General features: G+C 44.8%; 1 protein-coding gene across 1 annotated transcript; it reads left to right on the top strand.

Moving 5' to 3' along the window:
- Positions 1–712: 712 nt before the first annotated feature.
- Positions 713–19,955, top strand: CSRP2 (cysteine and glycine rich protein 2). Its single transcript, XM_047742165.1, has 6 exons — positions 713–866; positions 10,999–11,111; positions 13,712–13,880; positions 17,557–17,686; positions 18,353–18,446; positions 19,648–19,955. Exons 2-6 carry the CDS (start codon positions 11,000–11,002, stop codon positions 19,722–19,724), a joined length of 582 nt encoding a protein of 193 aa, XP_047598121.1. The 5' UTR covers positions 713–866; position 10,999; the 3' UTR covers positions 19,725–19,955.
- Positions 19,956–21,462: the final 1,507 nt, after the last annotated feature.

Here is a 21,462-nt window from a genome sequence, read left to right as displayed (position 1 = left end):
TATGAGGTCCCCTGCGTTGTCACCGGCGTCCTTGGACCCTTAGGTGCCCTGTTTTCTGGCTGGGTTTCAGTTACTTCCCCCCAGCAGCCTGTGCAGCCATGCCCTCAACACACTTGGGGAATGAGGCGTTTTCGTAACGTCATTTATTTAGTCTAGATGAGATATTTTGCTCTTTAAGAACAGGAAGGTCGTGGATTCCCAGAAGCTGGAAATGGGAGCGAGAATGTTTCTTCACTGGGGAAGTTAATCACGTTGAGTGTACATATAAGGATAAGGCAGGGGAGAGGGTGGCGGAAAGCCCCGATCTGGCCTTTTCTCTACTTGTGGGAGCCTCCTCGACCTTGGGCTGTTACCTCTTGAGGGAGAACTGGCGCCCGCGGTGAGAAGGGTACGTTTCAGGGCGGCGGGGGCTCTTCCCCGACAGGACAGTCTCACGGTGTCTCTGTAGGTTAAGGCAGCCTCCTTTCCCAGCTGCTAATCACTTCTGGAAACTGCCCGGTCCCGTGGGGAGGGAGAGGGAATAGGGCCGGCGGGAGGGTCCAGGGACGTGGGAAGGTGCCAAGCGGGCGGGAAACAGCAGGAAGAGGCGGGATTCTGCCCTTTGTCTCCGGGTCTCCCGCCAGCAGCTAAGCCGCGAGCAGCCCCCACGCTAGACGCCCCCAGCCCTCCTGAGCCGGTCCAGGAATCCGCCGGGCGGGGCGGGGTGGGCCGGGGTGGGGCGGGGGCGGGACCCACAGGCCACGCCCACCAGGCAGTCTTTAAAAGGTGCGGGCTCTTTCTCCTCGGCTATTCCCGACTGCCGGCGCGCTGCGCTCCTTCTGGGTCTGCGGTTTCCGCTGGCGGTGCGTGGTCGGCCTCCGACTCAAGTGAGTAGTGGCGGTAGGGGCGCCTCCACTTACCCGGGGGAGGGAGGTTACACAGTCTCCCGGGGTCCTCAGGACGTCCTACCGTCCGTCCCCCATCTCCTCTGACATCCCCCCTCCGGGGCTCCCGTTGTCGCCCCTCCGCCAGTCTCTTCACCCCTGCGTGCGGGTTCCTACAGAACCCCTCCGCACACCTGCCCCACTCCCCGCAGCTGCCCCCGCCCTGTCTTCGGATCCCGGGCCCTTAGGGCAGATAAATAATAGTGCGTGACCTTCCTGCGGGTTGTTCCAGACCGGTTTCTCTGGGAGAGAGGCGGGACCGAGAGTTTCGCGTTGCTGCTAATCCGCCTTTAGTAGCTTTGGGCAGCCTCCTCCAGCAGCTGGTTCTCTTTCCACGAAGGGGAGGGCGGTATCCGAGTCTCGGGGTCCCCTCTGCCCGAAGTGTGCTGCGCAGACGGCGACCTTACCAAGGGCTCGTTGGGAGTCCTGGGAGTGAGGTGGGGGCTTCCACAGACCGCGAGTCCAGAAGCCTTCCTCTGCTGCGGTACTGAGCTGCTGGCATCTCCATTGTTTGGTGGTCTCTGCCCACCAAGCACTGAAATTTAAATGTTGAAGAACAGCAGTGAAACATCAGGTCGATCACTCCTAGCTTTTTCCGGAACTTTCTACAATTCAGGTACAAACAGGAAAGCCATATTGCTTGGTTGTGAAATTCAGCAACAGGTCCTGAAAGTCACATCCTGAGTTCCAAAGCTCCACGTAGGCAGCCCCTTGGGGGAGGGGGTATCTAAGCCCGGAGACACTCAACCTTCCTCCCCCTTCACCAAGCCCGGACGTTTGTTGAAGGATATTTGTTTAAGTAGTTACCCAAAATGTTTAATCTGGTTTATTTGCAGGCAGCAGACAAGCACATTTTCACTTTATATGTGCTTTCAATATAGAAAATCTTTTAGTTTGGGGTAGTAGTTTTTTTTAACTCAGGCAGTAAAATTGGTCTCTTTAGTCCTTTCCTAATTAACCTGTTTTAAAGCTCTACTTATGAAATGCCAAGAATTCAAATAGGACAACCACAAATTTGTCTATAATTTGACTCAGATTTTTCAGGAAAGAGATGGGTGATGGATTCCTGAAATGGATCACGTAATTTCAAAACCTCATACCAAACTGTAACTGATTTTATGAAGTCCACCATGTTCCTCCCTCACTATCTCTTGTCGTTGTTCTCTCAGGTTGACTGCTGCTGGTACTTGATCAATATTTCTCAGTGTTTTTTCTACTCCGGATTCTAGTTTTCTTCACTCCTTTAGAGTGAAAATACGAGAGGCAGGATCTGCATCTCATCAGTCTTTGAGAGTCACAGTATACTTGCCTGGGTGCCTTAAACACAGCTGGGCCAGAGCCAGTATTGGTTAATTGAAAGGAAGGAGTTAAGACTGCAGTTGTGGGGGACAAATATTTCATTGGACTCAGGCAATAGATAACATTAGCAGATTTGATCTAAGCTTTTGATCATAAATTTTTAATGAATTCCTCCAAATGTATTCAAATATTGATACAAATACTGATACACTAAATACTGTGATGAAAGCAATACTCATTAAAGGTCTGATGAAATTGCCAAATAACTTGGATTTGTAGGAAATTGTATTTTATACTAAAACAGCAATAATGTTGGCATAGCATCGAGGGAACGGAAATAAATGGATGAGCTGTAAAAGCTTAGCTTCGGCCTCAACATTGCCACTGAGTGGCCATGGAGATGTGGGCCTTTAAGTTTTCTTCTCCGCCAAGGATGAGTTAAATGAAATGAGCTGGGAGAGCAAGCTTCCTAGTGGGGGAGGGGTCATGGCCTGCTGTAAAGGGCAGAACTGACCTGTCCCCCAAGTCTCTTGCAGCTCCGCTCCCATTGGTTTGATGACCTTGGGCAAGTAACTTTACTCTCTCACCTGTTACTTCCATCTTATAAAATGGATGTAATAGCATATACATGAGGATTGTCATAAGGCACGTTGATCTTGATCCTTGAACAAAGCCCAGCTCAGCCAGGGAAGGATTCCTTGTCCTTAGACGCTCTTGTGAACTTTGTTGAATATATGGGGAAGTGGTTCTCAGTGAAAGCCAACTGAACAGTATCTACTGGCCTTGCCTGGAGGGGAAGCTCACAGGTTTCCTCCAGGCACTGTGTCCTGTCCTGGGCTGGTATTTTCATGGCATCCCTGGAGTTCTGTTGGGTGGGGATCTTTAGACACCCTGGGGCCTTGATTACCCAGAACGGTGATTCTTAACTGTTTTTGTGTGGTGAACCCTTCTGGCCATTTGGTGAAACGTCTGAACCCTCTTCCAAAATGTTGTGTGTGTTGTTTTTTAAAGATTTTATTTATTTATTTGACAGAGAGAGATCACAAGTAGGCAGAGAGGAAGGCAGAGACAGAGGAGGAAGCAGGCTCCCCGCTGAGCAGAGAGCCTGGATGCGGGGCTTGATCCTAGGACCCTGGGATCATGACTGGAGCCAAAGGCAGAGGCTTTAACCCACTGAGCCACCCAGGCAGCCCTCTTCCAAAATGTTTTTAAGTGCCTAAAATAAAGTCCATGGTACCAAGTTCACCAGTCCCCAGTATTTCAAGGAAACTGGTCGCACTTGAAGAACCCTGAGTTGGAGTTTTCTCAGACTAGATTGTGGAGGAAGCTGGCACAGGTTCTGATTGTTAAAAATTTTTAGTTTTGGTGTAAGTCAAGGGGAAGAACCAATAGAAGTACCTTGTGAATCATTTGCAGAGGATATCAGGGTCCTTGCTTTTTTGTTTACTGTCTCGTTGTGCCAACGGTATTACTAATTGTCCTTCACTAATAAAAAGAGGCTAGATGCCATGTAATAAATACGTTACGGCTACATAGCTTCCCAGCTCCCTAGAAGAAAGGTTTGTTGGTGGCTTCACAGTACTTCTGAAAGAAAAGTGTAGAGAGACTCGAATCCTCACATAGTACAAGAAATGCCCAGTTTAAAAGAACCCGCGCCAAAACCAGAAAAGTCAGAACTGTGTATTTGGTTGCCAACAGTGGTTTACTTTTAGCAAAACATCAGTGAAACAAACTCTATAGCTTATTTGAATTTTATTGGTATTGATTTTTAAACTGAATGGGTAATTTTGTTTTGGTGTCACAGTTATGAGCCACTTGATGTCTCTATACCTCAGCTTCTCTACCCATAAAATGGATATAATGATAATGTCTCCCGTCGTCATTATGAAGGTTAAATAAGTTACAAGAAGTAAACTATTTCATATAAGTAACATATATAATAAACTTTATATAAGTACTTGTAATTATTATTACCTACCACGTGGCAAGCATCATTCTGAATGCTTTCCATACATTGTTTAATCTCAGAACTGGTTTATGAAATAAGTAAGCATTTTCTCCATTTTTAAAATGAGAAAACTAGCAGATCAAATAACCAATGTCACATCATTTGGCAAATAAGCAGTAGTCTTGGCATATAAACCCTGGTCTGACTCCCTGTAAAAATCGCACAAACATTAAATTATTTGAATAATTAAGTATCTTGCAGTTCGCACAGATTGTAGATTGCTGTGGCAGATGCTGGGAGTTATGGTGACCAAATTTATAGCCCAGTTGCATTCTAATTGCAATATGTGATTTGGCAGGTAGTATCCAAATCTGTGTCAAGGATTTTGCTGTACCTCAGGTTGAAGACAAAAGTAGAAACAGGATATAGAATTAGTACTTAATGGGGAGGCTGAGGTGAACATAGGAGAACTTACTGACAAGAAAGAGGGATTCCTCTGTAGTGAGGATAGACTTTGGGCAACGGAGAAGAGTGGTAGAGAGCTTTTTTGCTGAGAGTAGCAGTTTGAGTGTGAGACAGGCCCATAGAAGACACTTTCTCACTGGTAGCTGGAGCCATGAAGACTGGTCAGAGAAGAAAGCATTCCTGTGTACAAGTAATTCGGTAACTCAAGGATCGATCATTCTCAGGTGATCTGAGATGGTCTCAACCCTTCTATCAGATTCGGGAGTTTGGGGGACAGCTTGTGGTTCTGGAGCCCAGACTGGTGTGTTTGGAGGTCAGTGACCTCAGCAGGTCACCTAACACCTGAACTTCTGTAGCCAGATTCAGGCCCCACAGTGCTGCTAAAGGCAAAGGAAGCCGGCATTTGTGGAGTATGGGCTCTCTGCCAGGTACTTCACAAACGTTATCTTATTAAATCCTCCAACCACACGGTGAGAGAGAGTTGTCATCCGTTTCCAAGGTATAGTGGAGGAAGTTGAGGTTAAGGAATTTGGCCAAGATAGCAGAGCTGCTGACTGAGTTTCAACCTTCTATCTAAGTTCCACACTCTTTCTTTTACACCAGGAAAGTCTTAAAGCTGGCAAGTGCACCGCAGTTCCCATAGCAGACATGTGTAATCACAGCCATCTTCAATGCAGAATCTTGACGGAACTTCAGAGTCTTTTCAAACACAGTTCCAGGAGCCCACTATAAGTAAATCTACAAAATGAAATGGTTTCTGCCATCGCTATACAAGTAGACCATGCAGATGTTCCAAATCCCTTTCTCTGTACCTCTGTGTCACAGGTTCTATGGTAGCATCATTATTGGTTTCCATCGTTCTACCACGCAAGCAGAATTCCCCGAGGAACAGGCCCCCTTCCTTATAACCAACCATTTCAGCCTCAGTTCTAACCCAGGAGATGAAATGCTGGATTAATACACTCAGTGAAATATTCTTACGGGAAAGCATTGTACATTGTTTATTAGCTGCCCCTACCCTAGAAGAATTACTTGTGATACAGAAAAGAAGTTAGGATTTAGCTGGATGAGGGAGGACAGAAAGTCAGTTCACCTGATGGGGAGGGATCAGGGGTATCATGAGGGAGTGGCTATAGGAGATGAGTGGGAGATCAGGATTGATAACAAAACATCCTACCTTGAGTATACTGAGTATATCATCATACATTGAGTGCCTCCTATAAGCATGTTCTCATCTCATTATCTTAACAATTCTGTAGGAAAGGCACATTATTCTCATCTTACATATGAAGGAAATGAGACTTTGTTGACTCCAACATCCATGCTCTTAATTCACCCTTAGGCTGAGTTGTCTTGAAGATGTGGCTTTGGTAGGAGCGGGATGGAACATGAAGCTGATCACTGAGACATTAAGTCTATCCTTACTTCAGTAGTACTCACTTAGATAAGGGAAACAGACTAACCTGATAGTTTGGTTAAGTAGAAGGAAACATTTTTAGAATGGGCATTGAGTAATGCTTAATTTCCAATTAATTACCACTCTCAAACTCTATTAAAAATCATTGTAATTCGGGACAATGCAATTAATGTACATATTCTTTTTTTTTTTAGATTTTTTATTTTTTTTATTTATTTGATAGAGATCACAAGTAGGCAGAGAGGGAGGCAGAGAGAGAAGGGGAAGCAGGCTCCCGGCCGAGCAGAGAGCCAGAGGTGGGGCTCTATCCCAGGACCCTGAGACCATGACCTGAGCTGAAGGCAGAGGCTTTAACCCACTGAGCCACCCAGGCACCCCTTAATGTACATATTCTTTCACTAGTGATCCCTCCGGGTATGTCTCAAGATGAAACTGGTTTATAGTAAATCTTTCGAGAAATTGGATTCTAGCCAGATTCTAGGGTAATAGCAAAACCCTGTATGTAGTAATAAAATGTCAGAGCTTCTGGAAGTATTTAGAATTTGGGTTTAGAGACGAAATCACTCCAAACCTCTAATATCAGAGCAGAAATACACTACAAGTGGCGACATGTAGACTCTAGACTGGTGGATTCAAGACAGATTCTAAAATAAGATGCTAAATGCAGAACAGGTGGTGTGAGAATGATGCATGTGGCCATTGTGCAGCTCTTGTTGGTTATCTAGAGGATGAAGTAACTTTACCACAAGGTGACTCAGATTTGAACGATAGTAATTTTCTCCCGGGGTAAGTCTTATGAAATTTTGGGTGGTGTCTTTGCCTGGGGAGAAGCAGCAAAGAGAAATTGGATATAGGTGTTCAGCTGTAAACCAAGCTTTTTAATCTAACACAGTGGATAAATCCTAGTGTTAGAACTCTTTCAGACATTGAAAATCAGAGAACAGACGGAGAAACAAGAATAAGCCTGTGTTTGGCCTCTTTTGCGCACTATGTGTAAAGTGAGATTTCATTTCTCCTCTCACCATTCTGTAAATTAAGGCATAGGATCAGGGAAAGGCATGCAGCCCAGATTGCTCAGTGCAAATCCAGTTTGCAGTGATTAATGTCAGCTGTTGTGGAGTAGTGCAGCCAAAGGCTTGTAGGAACCACAAAGCTTTAGAATTCTTTTCTACGCATAGCCATGCCAAGTGACAGAAATGGAAGATGATCACACTTCTTCCTGCCAAATTCAGGAAAGTCCATTGGGGTTCACCCTCAAAGTGTAAATTTGAACTTCATTTCTTAGGCCCCACAAATGGAACTAGTGTTGTATTTGCAGTGTGTTTTTATGTCCCCAAAGAAGGTATAGGAGTGACTAATCACCTAAGTTTTTTCTTTACCCTGTTTGTGGCTCTGAGCTATGCCCTTCTGTAGTGGGTTTCTGTACTGGAGCGCTTATAGCAGGATGGACAGTATGAGACACCCCTCCCACCACCACCCTTTTCAAGCTCACAGTCACTTGATGTCTGCCAAAACATTTGCTCACTTTCTTTTATCTTCACAGTATCTCTGCTGGGTGGAAAGAACTACCTTTCCCTGTTTACAGATGAGAAAACTAAGCCCAAGGTTGCACAGCCATTTTAACAGTGATATTAACCCATATCTACCCAAACCAACCAATCAATCTCCCTCCCTCCCTCCCTTTTTTCCATTCTGAAATACTTCAGATACACAAAATAGAGAATACTGTAAGGGACACCCAGCTACTCAGTATCCAGCATAAAAAATAAAGCATAACTCCAGCTGAAGCTTTTTGAGGACGCTCTATTTATGCAGAAATCCTTAGGAAAGCCTTGAAATTGGATGGAACTTTTAAAATGTTAATGACTTGGAAATTTTACTTAGAATCCAAAAATGTGACAAAGAGAAGACGACCAGTGCTACCTTTGTCTTGATCAGTGTAAGATTGGACTGGGAATTGTACAGACAAGCTGAAAAAGGAGGAATTCTTTAAAACAACAGAAGTTATTTTGACATGTGCCAACTGCTCTGGGAGATGGTATGGGGAAGACAGAGATGTGGTCCTCATCCAGGAGGGGAAAAGGCTTTTAACATAGAAGCTGAATGTTGTAGCACTTTGATGGATATTTCCTGAAAAGGGACTCATTTGGCTGGTGTGGCATGGGCAGTAGAAATCAGACTTGACTTATAAGAAGTGAATTGAAGTAACTGTGAATTACATAAAGGAAAGATCTTCCCTTTTTAAAAATCCAAACTGCTGTTTGGTAGAGAATAACAAAGTGATGAGTTTGTTTTTGAAAAATGTGCTTTTAAATGCTATTCAAAGATAACCCAAGAGAGCATTAGTCTTGATGGAAATCTGGTTCCTTCCTGGTGACAGCACCAAAGTAAATAGGTGTGAAAATGTAAAATACACATTGATATTAAATAGTACACTTTCTGATACGAGAAATGCCTTGACAGTCACAAAATATTTCAAAAACCAGCTGGGCTGTTGATGCCTGGGATCCAATTTTAAGGAATTGTCAGGTCATTATCTGGGTGCCTGGATTTGGTTTTAGGTTTCCTCTGGAATCACGAGGGTGCTTCCAGCAGATGTCTATGACCTCTATGAGGATTCCAGGACTCTGGTAATGTGGAGCCATGGGGGCAAAGTCAGTGTTCTAACTGCACTCCGGACTCAAGCCAGGGGAAGGCCGAGGGAGCCAGGGCTTTGTGGCTGAGACAGTCAGGCTCAGATTTCACTGTGGAGTTCAACAGTGGAGCACCTCTCTCCAGGGAGTAACTGATTGATGCAACTACTAAAGGAAAGCTTGCAGATGTGTTCCATTGTTGCTAGCTGTTGATCCTCTATGGATGCCTTCACAGTAGCCGGTGATGTTGGTGGACCCTTGCAGTTACCTATGTCCTGTCTGAATAAGCAAGTGGGCTTTTGTAAGCTGAGAACAGCAGTTTAGTGATAACTAGTCGTATCTGTCAGGTCTCTTTGTATGTGCTGGTTTCAAGGAACAGGAGCTCCGTTCTGAACCACTTGAAGAGGCAATTTATTGGCTCACAGAGTGCCCAGGATAAGATGAGACACAGCCAAAAAGTGTTTAAACCTAGTCTCTCCATCTCTTATCTTCTGTGCTGCCTTCATTCTTAGGTTCTTTGGTTGCAATGGTGAGACAGCCACTGCAGCTCCACACCTGCACCCACAGTCCTAAACCAAAGCCCTGGGATTTAATTCTCACTGACCTGTGTGCCCATTCCTACATCAGTCACTGTGATGGGGGGTAGGGGCTGCAGTGACTTAATTGCTGTGACCGAGTCACATGCCCAGCCCTGGAGTTGAGGGCAGTCAGTACCCTTTAACCAGTGTTTCTCAAACTGTCTGGCAGAGGACCTTTCGTTCTTTTAATTTCCAAGTACAGGTTGATTCTCTGCTGTTGAACAAGATGAGTGCACTGATCATGCTTTTATTGTTGGGGCATAAAACTGTTTAAAGGTTCTAAATTCTCACCTGAGTTTCATCTTGACTTGCCACCAGGCATGGTGGACCACCACCAGGAGACCACGTTTTAGTAAATAGTTCTCTAAAGCGCACGGACCAAGAAAGAGATGGTTGCTTTCCTGGAGAAAACCTGGGGGAAGGTGTGACCAGAAGAGGGTCAAGAGAACACCGTATGTTCAGAAATGTGGCCAACACAATGACTGATTCTTTACAACGTGCTTGTGGAAAGGCCTCATCTCCGTGTTCAGGGAGTCACTGGGTTCTGGATCATTTAAACACTGTAAGATAGGCTGGAGGATGGGAATTTACCACCTTCCTTTTTAAGAACTGAAGATTCCTCTGTGGATTACGTTGCAGCCCTCCTCTTCCCTTATTTAGCCAGCCACAGCCGAGTTAGGAAGGAGGTCTCTCTCTCTCATCCAGCTGTTTCCTAGAGAGGCGTGCATCTCCTCCAAGGACACTTCACCACCAAGGGCTGCAAATACCACTGACAGAAGGGAAGCCTGGAAATGATGGTGCGGAAGAAAGGAATTCTTTCACTGTGTGTTTAGACACCACCCTTGAAGGACAACTTTCTATAGCACAGGGGCAGCCGACTGTGCTGGTCTTGTCCAAGTGGGCATTTTAAACAGCGGCCAGGTGGGCTGGTTTATTGAGGAGGGAAATTAGGGCACACTAGCCCCACATCCTAGCAAGATGGCAGGATTCAGACCTGGAGCTCTCCCATAAAGGCAGGCCATGGCGCTCAGATGCACTCAGCAGACGGTTCCCTTTTGCCGGGGAGGGAACTCGGTAGCGTGTTCTGCATGGACTGACAGGCCTATCAAAGAGGGGCAAACAACCCCTGGTTGGGCTGGGGTGAAGCAGAGAAACCTAAGTCCTAGCCATCTGGAGGGCTGTTTGTTGTGGTTACAGCAAGGCTCCACGCATACTGTTGTAAAGTCACAAACCCAATTACCGATGCTGTAATTTTGCCTACCTCCAGCGGACAAATACAGAACTCGTTCTTGCACAGCAACTCAGCACTGTCTTCTCTCTCCAAAGTGTCGCAGCTTGTGTTTGGTGCATGTTAAGAATCTGGTGATGTTAAAAGGAATTAGACGTGTAACAAGAACCTCTCCCAAGTGTGTGTGCTTCAGCGGAGTCTTCAGAACCCATCACTAAGAAGAGGGCTGTTCCACTCCCACCGTCCTTCTTAACTCCCAGGACGCTGGTGGCCTTGTCTGGGTTGTGCCCGGCGACCTGTACGGTTCTGAATGCCCCTCCTTTGTCCTGCAGGAAAACAGCTTGTGCCCCACAAGCCGGAGTTTGCTAATGAAAGAGCTGCGATTAGAGGAGGTGATTTGGGGTGAACGTGGGCCTCTCAAGATGGGATCAGAGCGGTTTCCCCCGGGAGCTTGTCAGACATCTCGTAGGGTATGGGGACATTCTCAAGCATCCTTCTTTCCTTCAGGATGCCCGTCTGGGGAGGTGGCAACAAGTGCGGGGCCTGTGGGAGGACCGTGTACCACGCGGAAGAGGTGCAGTGCGACGGGAGAAGCTTCCACCGCTGCTGCTTTCTGTGCAGTAAGTAGCTCCCGGTGCTCGACCTCTGACGGGACCCACATGTCCTAAAAAGCCTCCATTTACTATTTAAGGAGAGACATTGTGGTGTTAACAAAGATTATCTTAGAAGTGTCAGCGGGTTTTGCTCTGTCCTGGACAGCATGAGGGCTCGGCATGGCGGCAAGGATGGCCGGGGTGACCCACCACACGTGGCCTGGCTGTCCCCCCACTGCTCTTACCCTCCACTGAGCCCTTACTGTATTTTCCTCGTTCTCCCTGTGGTCTCCCCTGCTCAGCAAGGAGCTCAGTGTTGTTCATCATCTGGTACTGGGCCCGGTTTCTGGCACATGGTAAGGGCTGGGCTCTGATTTCGGAGTGAGCGGGTGGCTCCTCTTCCACCCCAGCTTTCTCCTCCCAGCGGGGCCCCTTCTCTTTGAAAGTCCTTGGCTGGCTTTTTGGCACACGATTCGTTGAAATCCAGTGACTAGGAGTGAAATTCCCAACTTCTCTGCTAGTGAAAATTCAGAGTCATTTCTGGTTATTGACACCCTAATTGAGGGAAAGGAACGTAGGGTTTGAAAATCCCATCAAAGTAAGCTGGGGATTATTACTGTTTCTGCCTGGAAAACTGTCAGTGTCTGCTAGAATAGGAAGTAGGGCATGAAGCACACGCCTGTTCCCTCCTAAGACAGTACCTCGGGGACAGTGAGAGAGACAGGATGAGACACAGGCCCCTCGTCCTGCACGCCCCTCCCGTGACTGCTAAGCTGTCAGCAGCCGCCGCAGAGAGCTTTGTTAGTCGTCATCTTCTGACTCAAAGGACACAGTTTTCTTTGATGGGGGACTTGTTAACGTGACGAACCCACCCGTACGTGCAGACACATCTGTAGTCCTGCTCAGTGGGAATTACTGCTAGAAACTGCACATAGTAAGTGGGGTTAGTTGTCCTTTTCCCTCGAGGCACCAGCATTCAGTGCGTTGGGACCTTTTTATAGTGTAGCTGTTCTGCGGGCAACTAGACACAACAGAAAGTCATGGTTACAAAGAATAAAAATATAACCTATATTTATTGTGTACGCCCCCATAATAGATACCACATCTCAGGTCTGCTTTAAGCATTTTTTCTCTTAGAGGTTACTTTTTCTTTTTTTAAGGAATCTATTTTTCAACAGGTTTGAAACCAAGAGTATGTGAACAAAGAAGAAATACAGATACTTTAGAAACTGTTCTTAGTTTCATCTACTTTAAGCCGTGATAGTGTCTCTACTGTAACAAAGTCACTGTTTACTTAATATAAGCGTCTTTACTGGTGATTTTACTACTACTGAGTATGGTCTCTGCTGACTAAAGCCTCTTATGAATATAATTCAGAAGAGCGTGTAAACCTAGAAGAATTTTACTGTAGAGAAGAGAGAGGAGGAAAGAAGGAAGGATAGTAAGACAGTAGTGTCCGTGAACTTGCTTTGGTTAAGAGATATGTGGTCTTTGAAACCGTTTTGTATTTCTGTGTATTCTGTTAAGGGTGTTTGTTCTTCAGCAATGTATGGTTTTGGGTGAATGGTGTCTTCCAGCAAATGTATCTCAGTGCCTGAACCTCAACAAGCAAGGTTCCCGAGTAGATGATGTCATTCTGAAAAGACGGCAGTCTTAACAGAAACGTTGTAATTTTAACTGCTTTATGCCAGCCAGCTAGTCGCCTCTCCCTGCCGTCTTTCTGTCCTTCCTTCCTCCTTGCATTCCCTACCCGCCCCCGCCCAACACCCTTTGAAACAGGAGGGAACCAATCCCCTTGTCCACTAATCTTGGATCTCCAGCTGCCCAGCTATGCTACCAGCAAGTTCCCTCACAGTTTCCTTTTTTCTCAAGCCTTAGTGAAGTTTTAGAAAGTGAAATAATGTCTGGGTAAAACATGATGACATTTGGCAGTTTTATGAAGTGGGATACGTGGAAATGTCTTGTGGCAAGAAAACCATCAAGAAAGAATGCATTCTCCTTGGGGACAGAAGGGAAATACAAATGCAGACTTCAGACCACTTTTATGATTTTCAGACACTCATCACTGCTGGAGAAGCTGGTGGCGAGATGAAATAGTAATACTTTTTCCATCTAGACTCGTGATGAAAACAACCATTCTGGATTTAATTCGTTTTTATGGGGGGGGGGTGCTCTTTGGGGGAGGAGAGCTGCAGAGCCAACTCCCACAAGGCACTCAGCCACCCTTTTGTTCTTTGTTAGGTTGTGATTTTGCAATATTAGGAGGAAGAGGTGGGAAAAGACTGTGTGTTGAGGGTTGGGAGCAAAGTGTTGTGTTCCCTTTGTTCATGTAATTATAGCCATCTCTGAAACTTCTCTCCCTCCTGCCAGAGAGGCCAAGTCTGTAGAAAAGTTTGAGGCTTCAGGATGTTAAAAAATTCTGGTGTGTTTCTTTGTATCCATGGAGAGAGGCAGATCATCCTCAGCTGTAGCTGACCCAGTCCAGATGCCATCTCTGGTGTTTGGAAAACTGCCGGAGAAAAGGAATGTGAGAGAGCCTATACCTTGTAGACCACGTGTCAGGGCCACCACTGTTCTAAGGAAAAAGGCATCTCTGGCATGGTTCTAAAGGTCTTACTCCCCCTCAGTGGTTTGCAGGAAAAATTTAGATAGCACAACAGTGGCAATTCACGATGAGGAGATCTACTGCAAATCCTGCTACGGAAAGAAATATGGGCCCAAAGGCTATGGTTATGGCCAGGGCGCTGGCACGCTCAACATGGACCGTGGTGAGAGGCTGGGCATCAAGCCAGAGAGGTAAGTTAGGACCCTGTTTCTTACCTTCAGAAAGGAGTCATAACAATTGATGTTACTTGGTGAACAGGAGCCTGGGACAGAACAGATGTTTAGCTTAAAATAAGCACAAAAAATTATTCCAGTTTTCTAGTATAAACAAATGACTGTTCTTTAAGCATGAAATGGACAGTTTGGGACCTAGCAAAATTCTCATTATTCCAGTGATTTCTAGGCTTGATTTTGTAGCTGCCTCCCATGTATCAAGAAGTCATGTTCTCAAAAGCACATGGTTTGTATTTACTTCCATCTCACACTGTTTCTGGAGACCATATGTCATGAAATCAAAGGATACAGAAATGTCGTATCTGAATCATAAGATGCATTTCTCAGGTGCAATTAAGCAGTCAGTGAAAAGTCCTCAGTCACTCCTTCCATGTAAGAATAGTTCACCAAGCAATTATTTTTCTCCTACAAATTCTTACTTAAAAATGGAAATTATTTCCTGTTTTTGATTGAGAGATGAGTATTAAATTTTAAAAGCTCCCAGTACCAAAATAGCAAGGTGTAACTCTGCTCAACTTCACTTAGTATTTCATGTTCAGGCTGCATAGTTTTTTCATTTGGAATTTCCTCTTAATTCCTATTTGAACCCTGTAATTCCATTATTTGAACTTCGTATTTTTCACATCCATTTTATACTGAAGAGGGCAAAACTGGGTGATACTCCAGTAAGATCGCCTTTTGTTGGACGAGACCATTAATCATGCCCTGGGAGCCGGCCACTCTGCAGTATTAACATGTTACCGCATATAATCCTCACAACCCAACAAGATAGGGTTTCCCATCTTACTCAGCAAATTTAGACAATGAAAATGAAGTGACTTGCCTTTGGTCACATTGCTGGTTAATCATAGAGCCTGGAAATCAGTTGGTTGGAAATCAACCCAGTGTAACACCCAATTTTACAATCTTAAACACAGTGTATTTTGGTGTGCCTGAAATAATTTGTGTCTATTGTCTCTGAACATTTATGTTCATTTTATATAATCCTTACAGTAACTCTGAGTTTAGAAACTTTGTATTTTATTATAGACAGGACAGGAAGGCTCAGGTCCCACAGGTAAGTGACACAGCCAGGATTTGACTGCACGTCCATTTGGCTCCCACACCTGTGCTCCTTCTACTGCACTGAGGCCTACCTGTCTGTTCTTTGGGTTTTTTCCACACTCAGTTTCAGAGCCATGGTGTCTTGTTGTGCACCAGCTGTACAAGGGCTGACTCATTCAACACTGCGTGCCATCACTTGTGGGAGCCCAGCTTACCTTGGTCTTTGTTGAAGTTCATTGTTCTTGTTCTGCTCTTCTCCAGTTTGTTAAAATCCGTTCTCGTTTTCTAAGATTTTATTTCAAATCTTTCGAAACACATACATCTATATCCCTTTCCCCAAACGAAACCAAATTCATCCATAATCCCAAAAGTCAATCAGTGATTGTGGCCATAGTTTTAAAGTCACAAAGACCAGTGGACCCTTCTCTTGACCTCCTCCTGCTTCTCCACATTCTCCGGTAATTGACAAGCCCTCTGTGCTGGCCTGTCGATCTGGGCCCTTGCCTCTTCCCCATCTTAGCTGGCCACATACTAGGACCAGATGTAGAGAATTCCTTTTCCAGAAGCCTCTCTCAGTGACTGAATTCTGGGAGCAACTGTGGTCTGGAACAGCCTGTGGGACATGGTAATGATAACGTATGGGGACCATATATCTTCACAGGGATCTCCTGGGGAGACGGTGCTGTGTGGGCAGGAACATTTCATTGAGGCACAATTGCTTTTTTCAGTTCAGACTCACCAATTTACTGTTTCTCTGAGCCCCTACTTCTTCATTTATCATGAGGTTAAGTTATCCACACCCTGTGATGTCATTAGCAGGGAGAGAGGAGAAGATCTCCATTAAGTTCTTATTAACAGAATGTGCTGGAAATTTTTCCAGGGAAACTCCTAACTCCAAATGTTGGATATCACTATGAATACACCTTTAAAGATCTTTTTTTTTTTTTTTTTTAAGATTTATTTGACAGAGAGAGATCACAGGTAGGCAGAGAGGCAGGCACAGAGAGAGGGGGAAAGCAGACTCCCCGCTGAGCAGAGAGCCCAACATGGGGCTCGATCCCAGGACCCTGAGATCATGACCTGAGCTTAAGGGTTAAGCAGAGGCTTAACCCACTGAGCCACCCAGGCGCCCCTAAAGATCACTCTTTTTTTTTTTTTTAAAGATTTTATTTATTTATTTGATAGACAGAGATCACGAGCAGGTAGAAAGGGAGGAGGAAGCAGGCTTCCTGCTAAGCAGAGAGCCCAATGCGGGGCTCGATCCCAGGACCCTGGGATCATGACCTGAGCTGAAGGAAGAGGCTTTAACCCACCAAGCTACCCAGGCACCCCCTAAAGATCACTCTTAAAAGGAACTATATACAGTAGGTTGTAGAGATTTTTTTTAAAAAAGATGTGCATATCTTAGTGACAATTAGAAATACCAATACTGTGAGTCAGTAATGCACTGGTATTTGCTGCTCAAAATAAAATTTCCAGTGGCCATAGCCAAGAGGATTTAAAAAATTCTGTTTGTGAAACCGTCACATGGTAGGGTAGCAAACCATGAGATGGCCCAAATGTGGATACAGTGGAGATGAACAAATGGAAGATAAACAGGTGAAGAGTTTGAATACATCATTTGATGAAAAGGGAGTATTTCTAAATTAACTTTTTATTTTAAATATGTATGTAACTTAAACTATAGTCAGGAAGAAAAAAGAAACACCTGTTTTTCCAGTAGGAAAAAATGGGACACTTGCATCATCTGCTGAGCTGCTGTTGTCCTCTTATCTGCTCAACTGACGTGTGAGACTTGAGGGGGTCTTTAAATCTCAGAGCCCACAACAGTGTTCTGCAGAGTAGCTACACCAACATACTGAAGGGGGAAATTACAGAAAGCGAGGAAAAACGTTTACCCAGTGACTGTAAACAAGTGACAGAAATAACTATCCAGAGAAAAAGTAAACATACGGTAATAAGCAAACTTTCTGAAATATTATTCCATGAAGAAAGCAGTTTGTTCACACTTTCCCCTACTTAAGATATACCAGGAAATTAATCTGTAAATCATGCTTAACTTTTTTAATGACTACCTAAGTCTACTGACCTGTTTGCAGAAACTTTTAACTGGTTAGGTTCACAGTGATTTTGCAAACTCTGATTAAAAAACAAACAAACAAACAAACAAAAAACAAAAACTAGCTGTGATTCCAGTGGTGGATTCCAGTGAAGAGTAATATGAATATGGGGTAAAAATATGCCCACTGTAGGTTTTTATAAAGCAAAGCATAATTGTTTAGTGAACAGGCAAGCCACTGGGGATTCAGTAAATTCTTAGTTTAGACTCGGATGTTTAAGTTTGGGGACTCCTCTGTCTTTTGGGGGCTGTAATGGGTCCATAAGTAGGTTGAAGTACCAGCTGGCTGGCACCTGAGATTCAGTCCTCCTTTCTTTGCTGTCATTTCAGTGAAGGCTGCTGGCTGTGGGACAGTTTAGCAGTAAAGTCCCAGCTTCTGGCTGCACCTGCCTTGTGGGCTTAGCAGGGGCCTTCGGTAAATCTTGCCCAATTTTTTAAATCTTGCCTAATTTTTTTCCCCCTTTCTGCAAGTGCTCAACCTCACAGGCCTACAACAAATCCAAACACTTCTAAATTTGCTCAGAAATACGGAGGTGCTGAGAAGTGTTCCAGATGTGGGGATTCCGTGTATGCTGCTGAGAAGATCATTGGAGCTGGAAAGGTAAAGTTCTGTCTTGAGTTGCCAGCTGTGAGTGACTCCTCTCTGCTCCCTTTCTCCCTTTTCCTCTTCCCATCCCCTTCAGGTACTCTGTCTTTTATATAAATAAATGTATGCCTTGGATTCATTTTTCTTAGATTTCCATCTGAGTCGTTAACTTTTTGAAGTGATGCCCTTACTTGATAGATCACATCTGTGTTGGAAAGAAACTTGTTTTCATAAGGGGTGCTCCTGAAGGTTAACTAAAAAGGCAGACAGCTAACAAACCTGGACTCTGCAGGTTATTCCAGGTAGTGGGAAACCAGTGTCAGGAACAGTGCTCGTTTGTTGTGTGCATTTGAGACCGTTACTCAAACACGTCACCCCTTGGAGCTGCAGCTGCTCTCAGCCACCAAAGAGGGAGTGTCTGAAGGAGACCCCTGTGCTTGCGGCAAGGTCTGAGACCACTCCTGGGGACACAGCCCAGGTCTTCTGTGAATGAAGACTGAACCCAGACCTTTTGTAGGTGACCAAGAATGGAGGTCCGGGGAGGCCCCGTTCCAGGCTTTTTGTTGGAGTTGAACCACAGCAATCGGGCTCAGCTGGCTTGATCTTTGCGAGCCGTTTGCTGCAGCATCTAAACTACTGTAAGAAACCAACCTCTTACACTTACTCGGTTGTCTCTTCCAGCCCTGGCACAAAAACTGTTTCCGGTGTGCCAAGTGTGGCAAGAGTCTTGAATCCACAACTCTGACTGAGAAAGAAGGTGAAATCTATTGTAAAGGTAAAATTGATTTCTGTTACTACTGTCCATCTGAATATCCCACACCGGTTATTGGTTCAGGGTCACCAGCAATAAAAAACAAAAACAAAACCTGTGACAGTGCAGAAGGGTGGGATTGCCACTGGCTTTTTAAAAATAAAGGCTCTTAGAGATGCTTATAAGGAACAGAGAACCACAGAACAATTGGAGATGATACAATAAAGTTCTGGTCATTTCCAATTCTCCAACAAATAGGACGGAAAAAAAACCTCACTATAAAGAGTCTTCTTTCAAATTTACATGTTCAGCAAAGCATATGAATATATGAAGGTAATAAATAAGTATGTCACTTGCCCGGCCTGATTTTTATGCTTGTAACTCAAGTGGGACCGTGAGCTGAGTACTGTGGAATCAGAATGTTTGGACTTGCCTTTGTAGCTAGTGGTAAGATACTTACTACAGGGGTGCCTGGGTGGCTCAGTGGATTAAGCATCTGCCTTCGGCTCAGGTCATGATCCCAGGGTCCTGGGATCGAGCCCCGCATCGGGCTCTCTGCTCAGCAGAGAGCCTGCTTCCCTTCCTCTCTCTCTGCCTGCCTCTCTGCCTACTTGTGATCTCTGTCAAATAAATAAATAAAAATCTTAAAAAAAAAAAATACTTACTACATCGCTCATTAATTTTAAAGATTTTATTTATTTGAGAGGGAGCATGAGCGAGAGAACACAAGCAAGGGGAACAGCAGAGGGAGAGGGAGAAAAAGACTCCCCACTGGGCAGGGAGCCTGATGTGGGGCTTGATATCAGGACCAAGATCATAACCTGAGCCAAAGGCAGCCGCTTAACCGACTAAGCTACCCAGGTGCCTCTACATCACTCATTTTAGATCTTTTTTTTTTTTTAATTTTTTTTTTTTTTTTTTTTTGACAGAGAGATCACAAGCAGGCAGAGAGGCAGGCAGAGAGAGAGGAGGAAGCAGGCTCCCCGCTGAGCAGAGAGCCCGATGCGGGGCTCGATCCCAGGACCCTGGGATCATGACCTGAGCCGAAGGCAGCGGCTTAACCCACTGAGCCACCCAGGCGCCCCACTCATTTTAGATCTTAAATGAACTCTTTTGGACATGCCAAACTTTTTTTTAACTTCTAAGGATTTGTCCCTTCATGGATCTTAAAGCAATGCTGGCAAAGCATAATGGTTTTCCACTAATTCTCCCTTTTCCTTCATAGGATGCTATGCAAAGAACTTCGGGCCCAAGGGATTTGGATATGGCCAAGGAGCAGGAGCCCTTGTTCATGCTCAGTGAAGGTGTAAACCCGGAACCGAGATCACACACTGAGAATTCCGACATCATTTATGCCCAGATCATCTAACACTAAACTACTGTGAAATTCTGCCAGCGCCTAAGTACTGTCTGTTGTCCCGTACATGGACAGGCTGGCTGACTAGTAGGAAGAGAGCACTGTATCCTTCTGCTTTATTCATTAGCATTGTCAAGAATTGTTTCTTTTACATTTTAAATAAAACTTCAGCTTGATTTGGTTGTTCAGTGTCTCTCAGGTAACCTTTTGTAGAAGCTGCTGTGATTTCAGATAGTAGAAAGTCATTTTAGGCCCCTATCTGCACATTAGTGGTTAAAGAGAGTCCACCCCATTACACAATTGACTTATGAGGCTAATGTCTACAACACGGCTGTTGGAAAAGATCTCTTTTAACCTGGCAAGTGTGCCTCAAGAGTGAGGGTTCTACCTCTGCAGAGATGGCATTCAGCAGCATTTCCCACCTACCTGTCTGCCCTCCCCACTTTGGCTGGTGGTTACGCCTCTCTTCAAGCATGGTTCCTAGACAACCTGCATTAGAATCACCTGGGAGTATTAAAAGGCAGACTCCCAGACCCTAAAGAAAAAGACTCTCTAGAAGTGGGGGGCTGTAGAAGCCCTTCTAACAAGCTCCTCAGAAAGGCACAATGACCCAGGGTGGTGAGCACACTGTTAAACAAAAGACTGAGAATTCTTTTGATGCATCTAACTCTAAAGATTGTTACAAACAACAACCTGTGGACTTCAGACTCGGAGGCTTGGTATGACTTTTTTTAGACTCCACTCTGATCGGATAGATCAGACTTACTAAATCCTGGAAACTGACGTGCTTTTCTCAAACATTTCAATCCTGCATAAGTTGCAAAGAATACTGCATTATCCTGCACATTTAGCTGGCTCAGGTAGAAAAGGAACATTAAGTATACACAGAATATTTTCATTATTTCCCCAGAAACTTTTAGTTCTTTATCAAAGACTCTGACCAACCTTTTATTTTTCAGGGGTATGGTGTGAAAATTGGTCTGTAAATGTGTATTGGTAAAACTGGACCAACATGATCAATGAGCACATTTGAATCTTTCCCAAAGCCTATTTTAAGATTTTATTTATTTATTTGAAACAGAGAGAGAGAGATCACAAGGATGCTGAGAGGCAGGCATAGAGAGAGAGAGGAGAAAGCAGGCTCCCCGCTGAGCAGAGAGCCCGATGCGGGCCTCGATCCCAGGACCCTGAGATCATGACCTGAGCCGAAGGCAGAGGCTTAACCCACTGAGCCACCCAGGCGCCCCCAAAGCCTATTTTAACACATTATATTGCTTATTTTGAAAAGCTACGGGGCGTGCTATGTAGGACATCAAAAACATAAGCAGAAACTTAGTGGGAAGAAGTCAATCTTGAGGATGCACTAAGTGCAAGAATTCATGCAGCATAGCCTTGAGCACCTCATTTATGTCTCATAAGGCAAGTTCCACTGTGGCAGAGGGGAAGGCCTTTTTGTTAAGCAGACTGGGGAAGTTAATCAGCAATAAAAGGAGATAGGTTGAATTGAAGAAGAGTTATGGAGTAACTTCTAATTCTCTGTGTGGTAGTTTTAAAACCTCTTGGACATCGCCACCAAAATAAGACTAATCTCCCCCCACCCCCAAATAAAGGCCAACCCTAGTGACTCATTTTTAACTAGCACAGTATAACGGACGACACTAGGTTAAAAAAGACAGTACAGCT

This window comes from Lutra lutra, chromosome 8 (assembly GCF_902655055.1).
Source record: "Lutra lutra chromosome 8, mLutLut1.2, whole genome shotgun sequence".
Taxonomy (NCBI): Eukaryota; Metazoa; Chordata; class Mammalia; order Carnivora; family Mustelidae; genus Lutra; species Lutra lutra.
The sequence above is the reverse complement of the archived record's forward strand: the minus strand, read 5'-3'. Positions and strand labels throughout refer to the sequence as shown.

Excerpts from the sequence above, each read along its gene's own strand:
- CSRP2 (XM_047742165.1), top strand. The coding sequence starts at position 11,000 with ATGCCCGTCTGGGGAGGTGGCAACAAGTGCGGGGCCTGTGGGAGGACC. Across the intron at positions 11,112-13,711 it reads CCGCTGCTGCTTTCTGTGCA|TGGTTTGCAGGAAAAATTTA; the intron begins GTAAGTAGCTCC and ends ACTCCCCCTCAG. Across the intron at positions 18,447-19,647 it reads AGGTGAAATCTATTGTAAAG|GATGCTATGCAAAGAACTTC; the intron begins GTAAAATTGATT and ends TTTCCTTCATAG.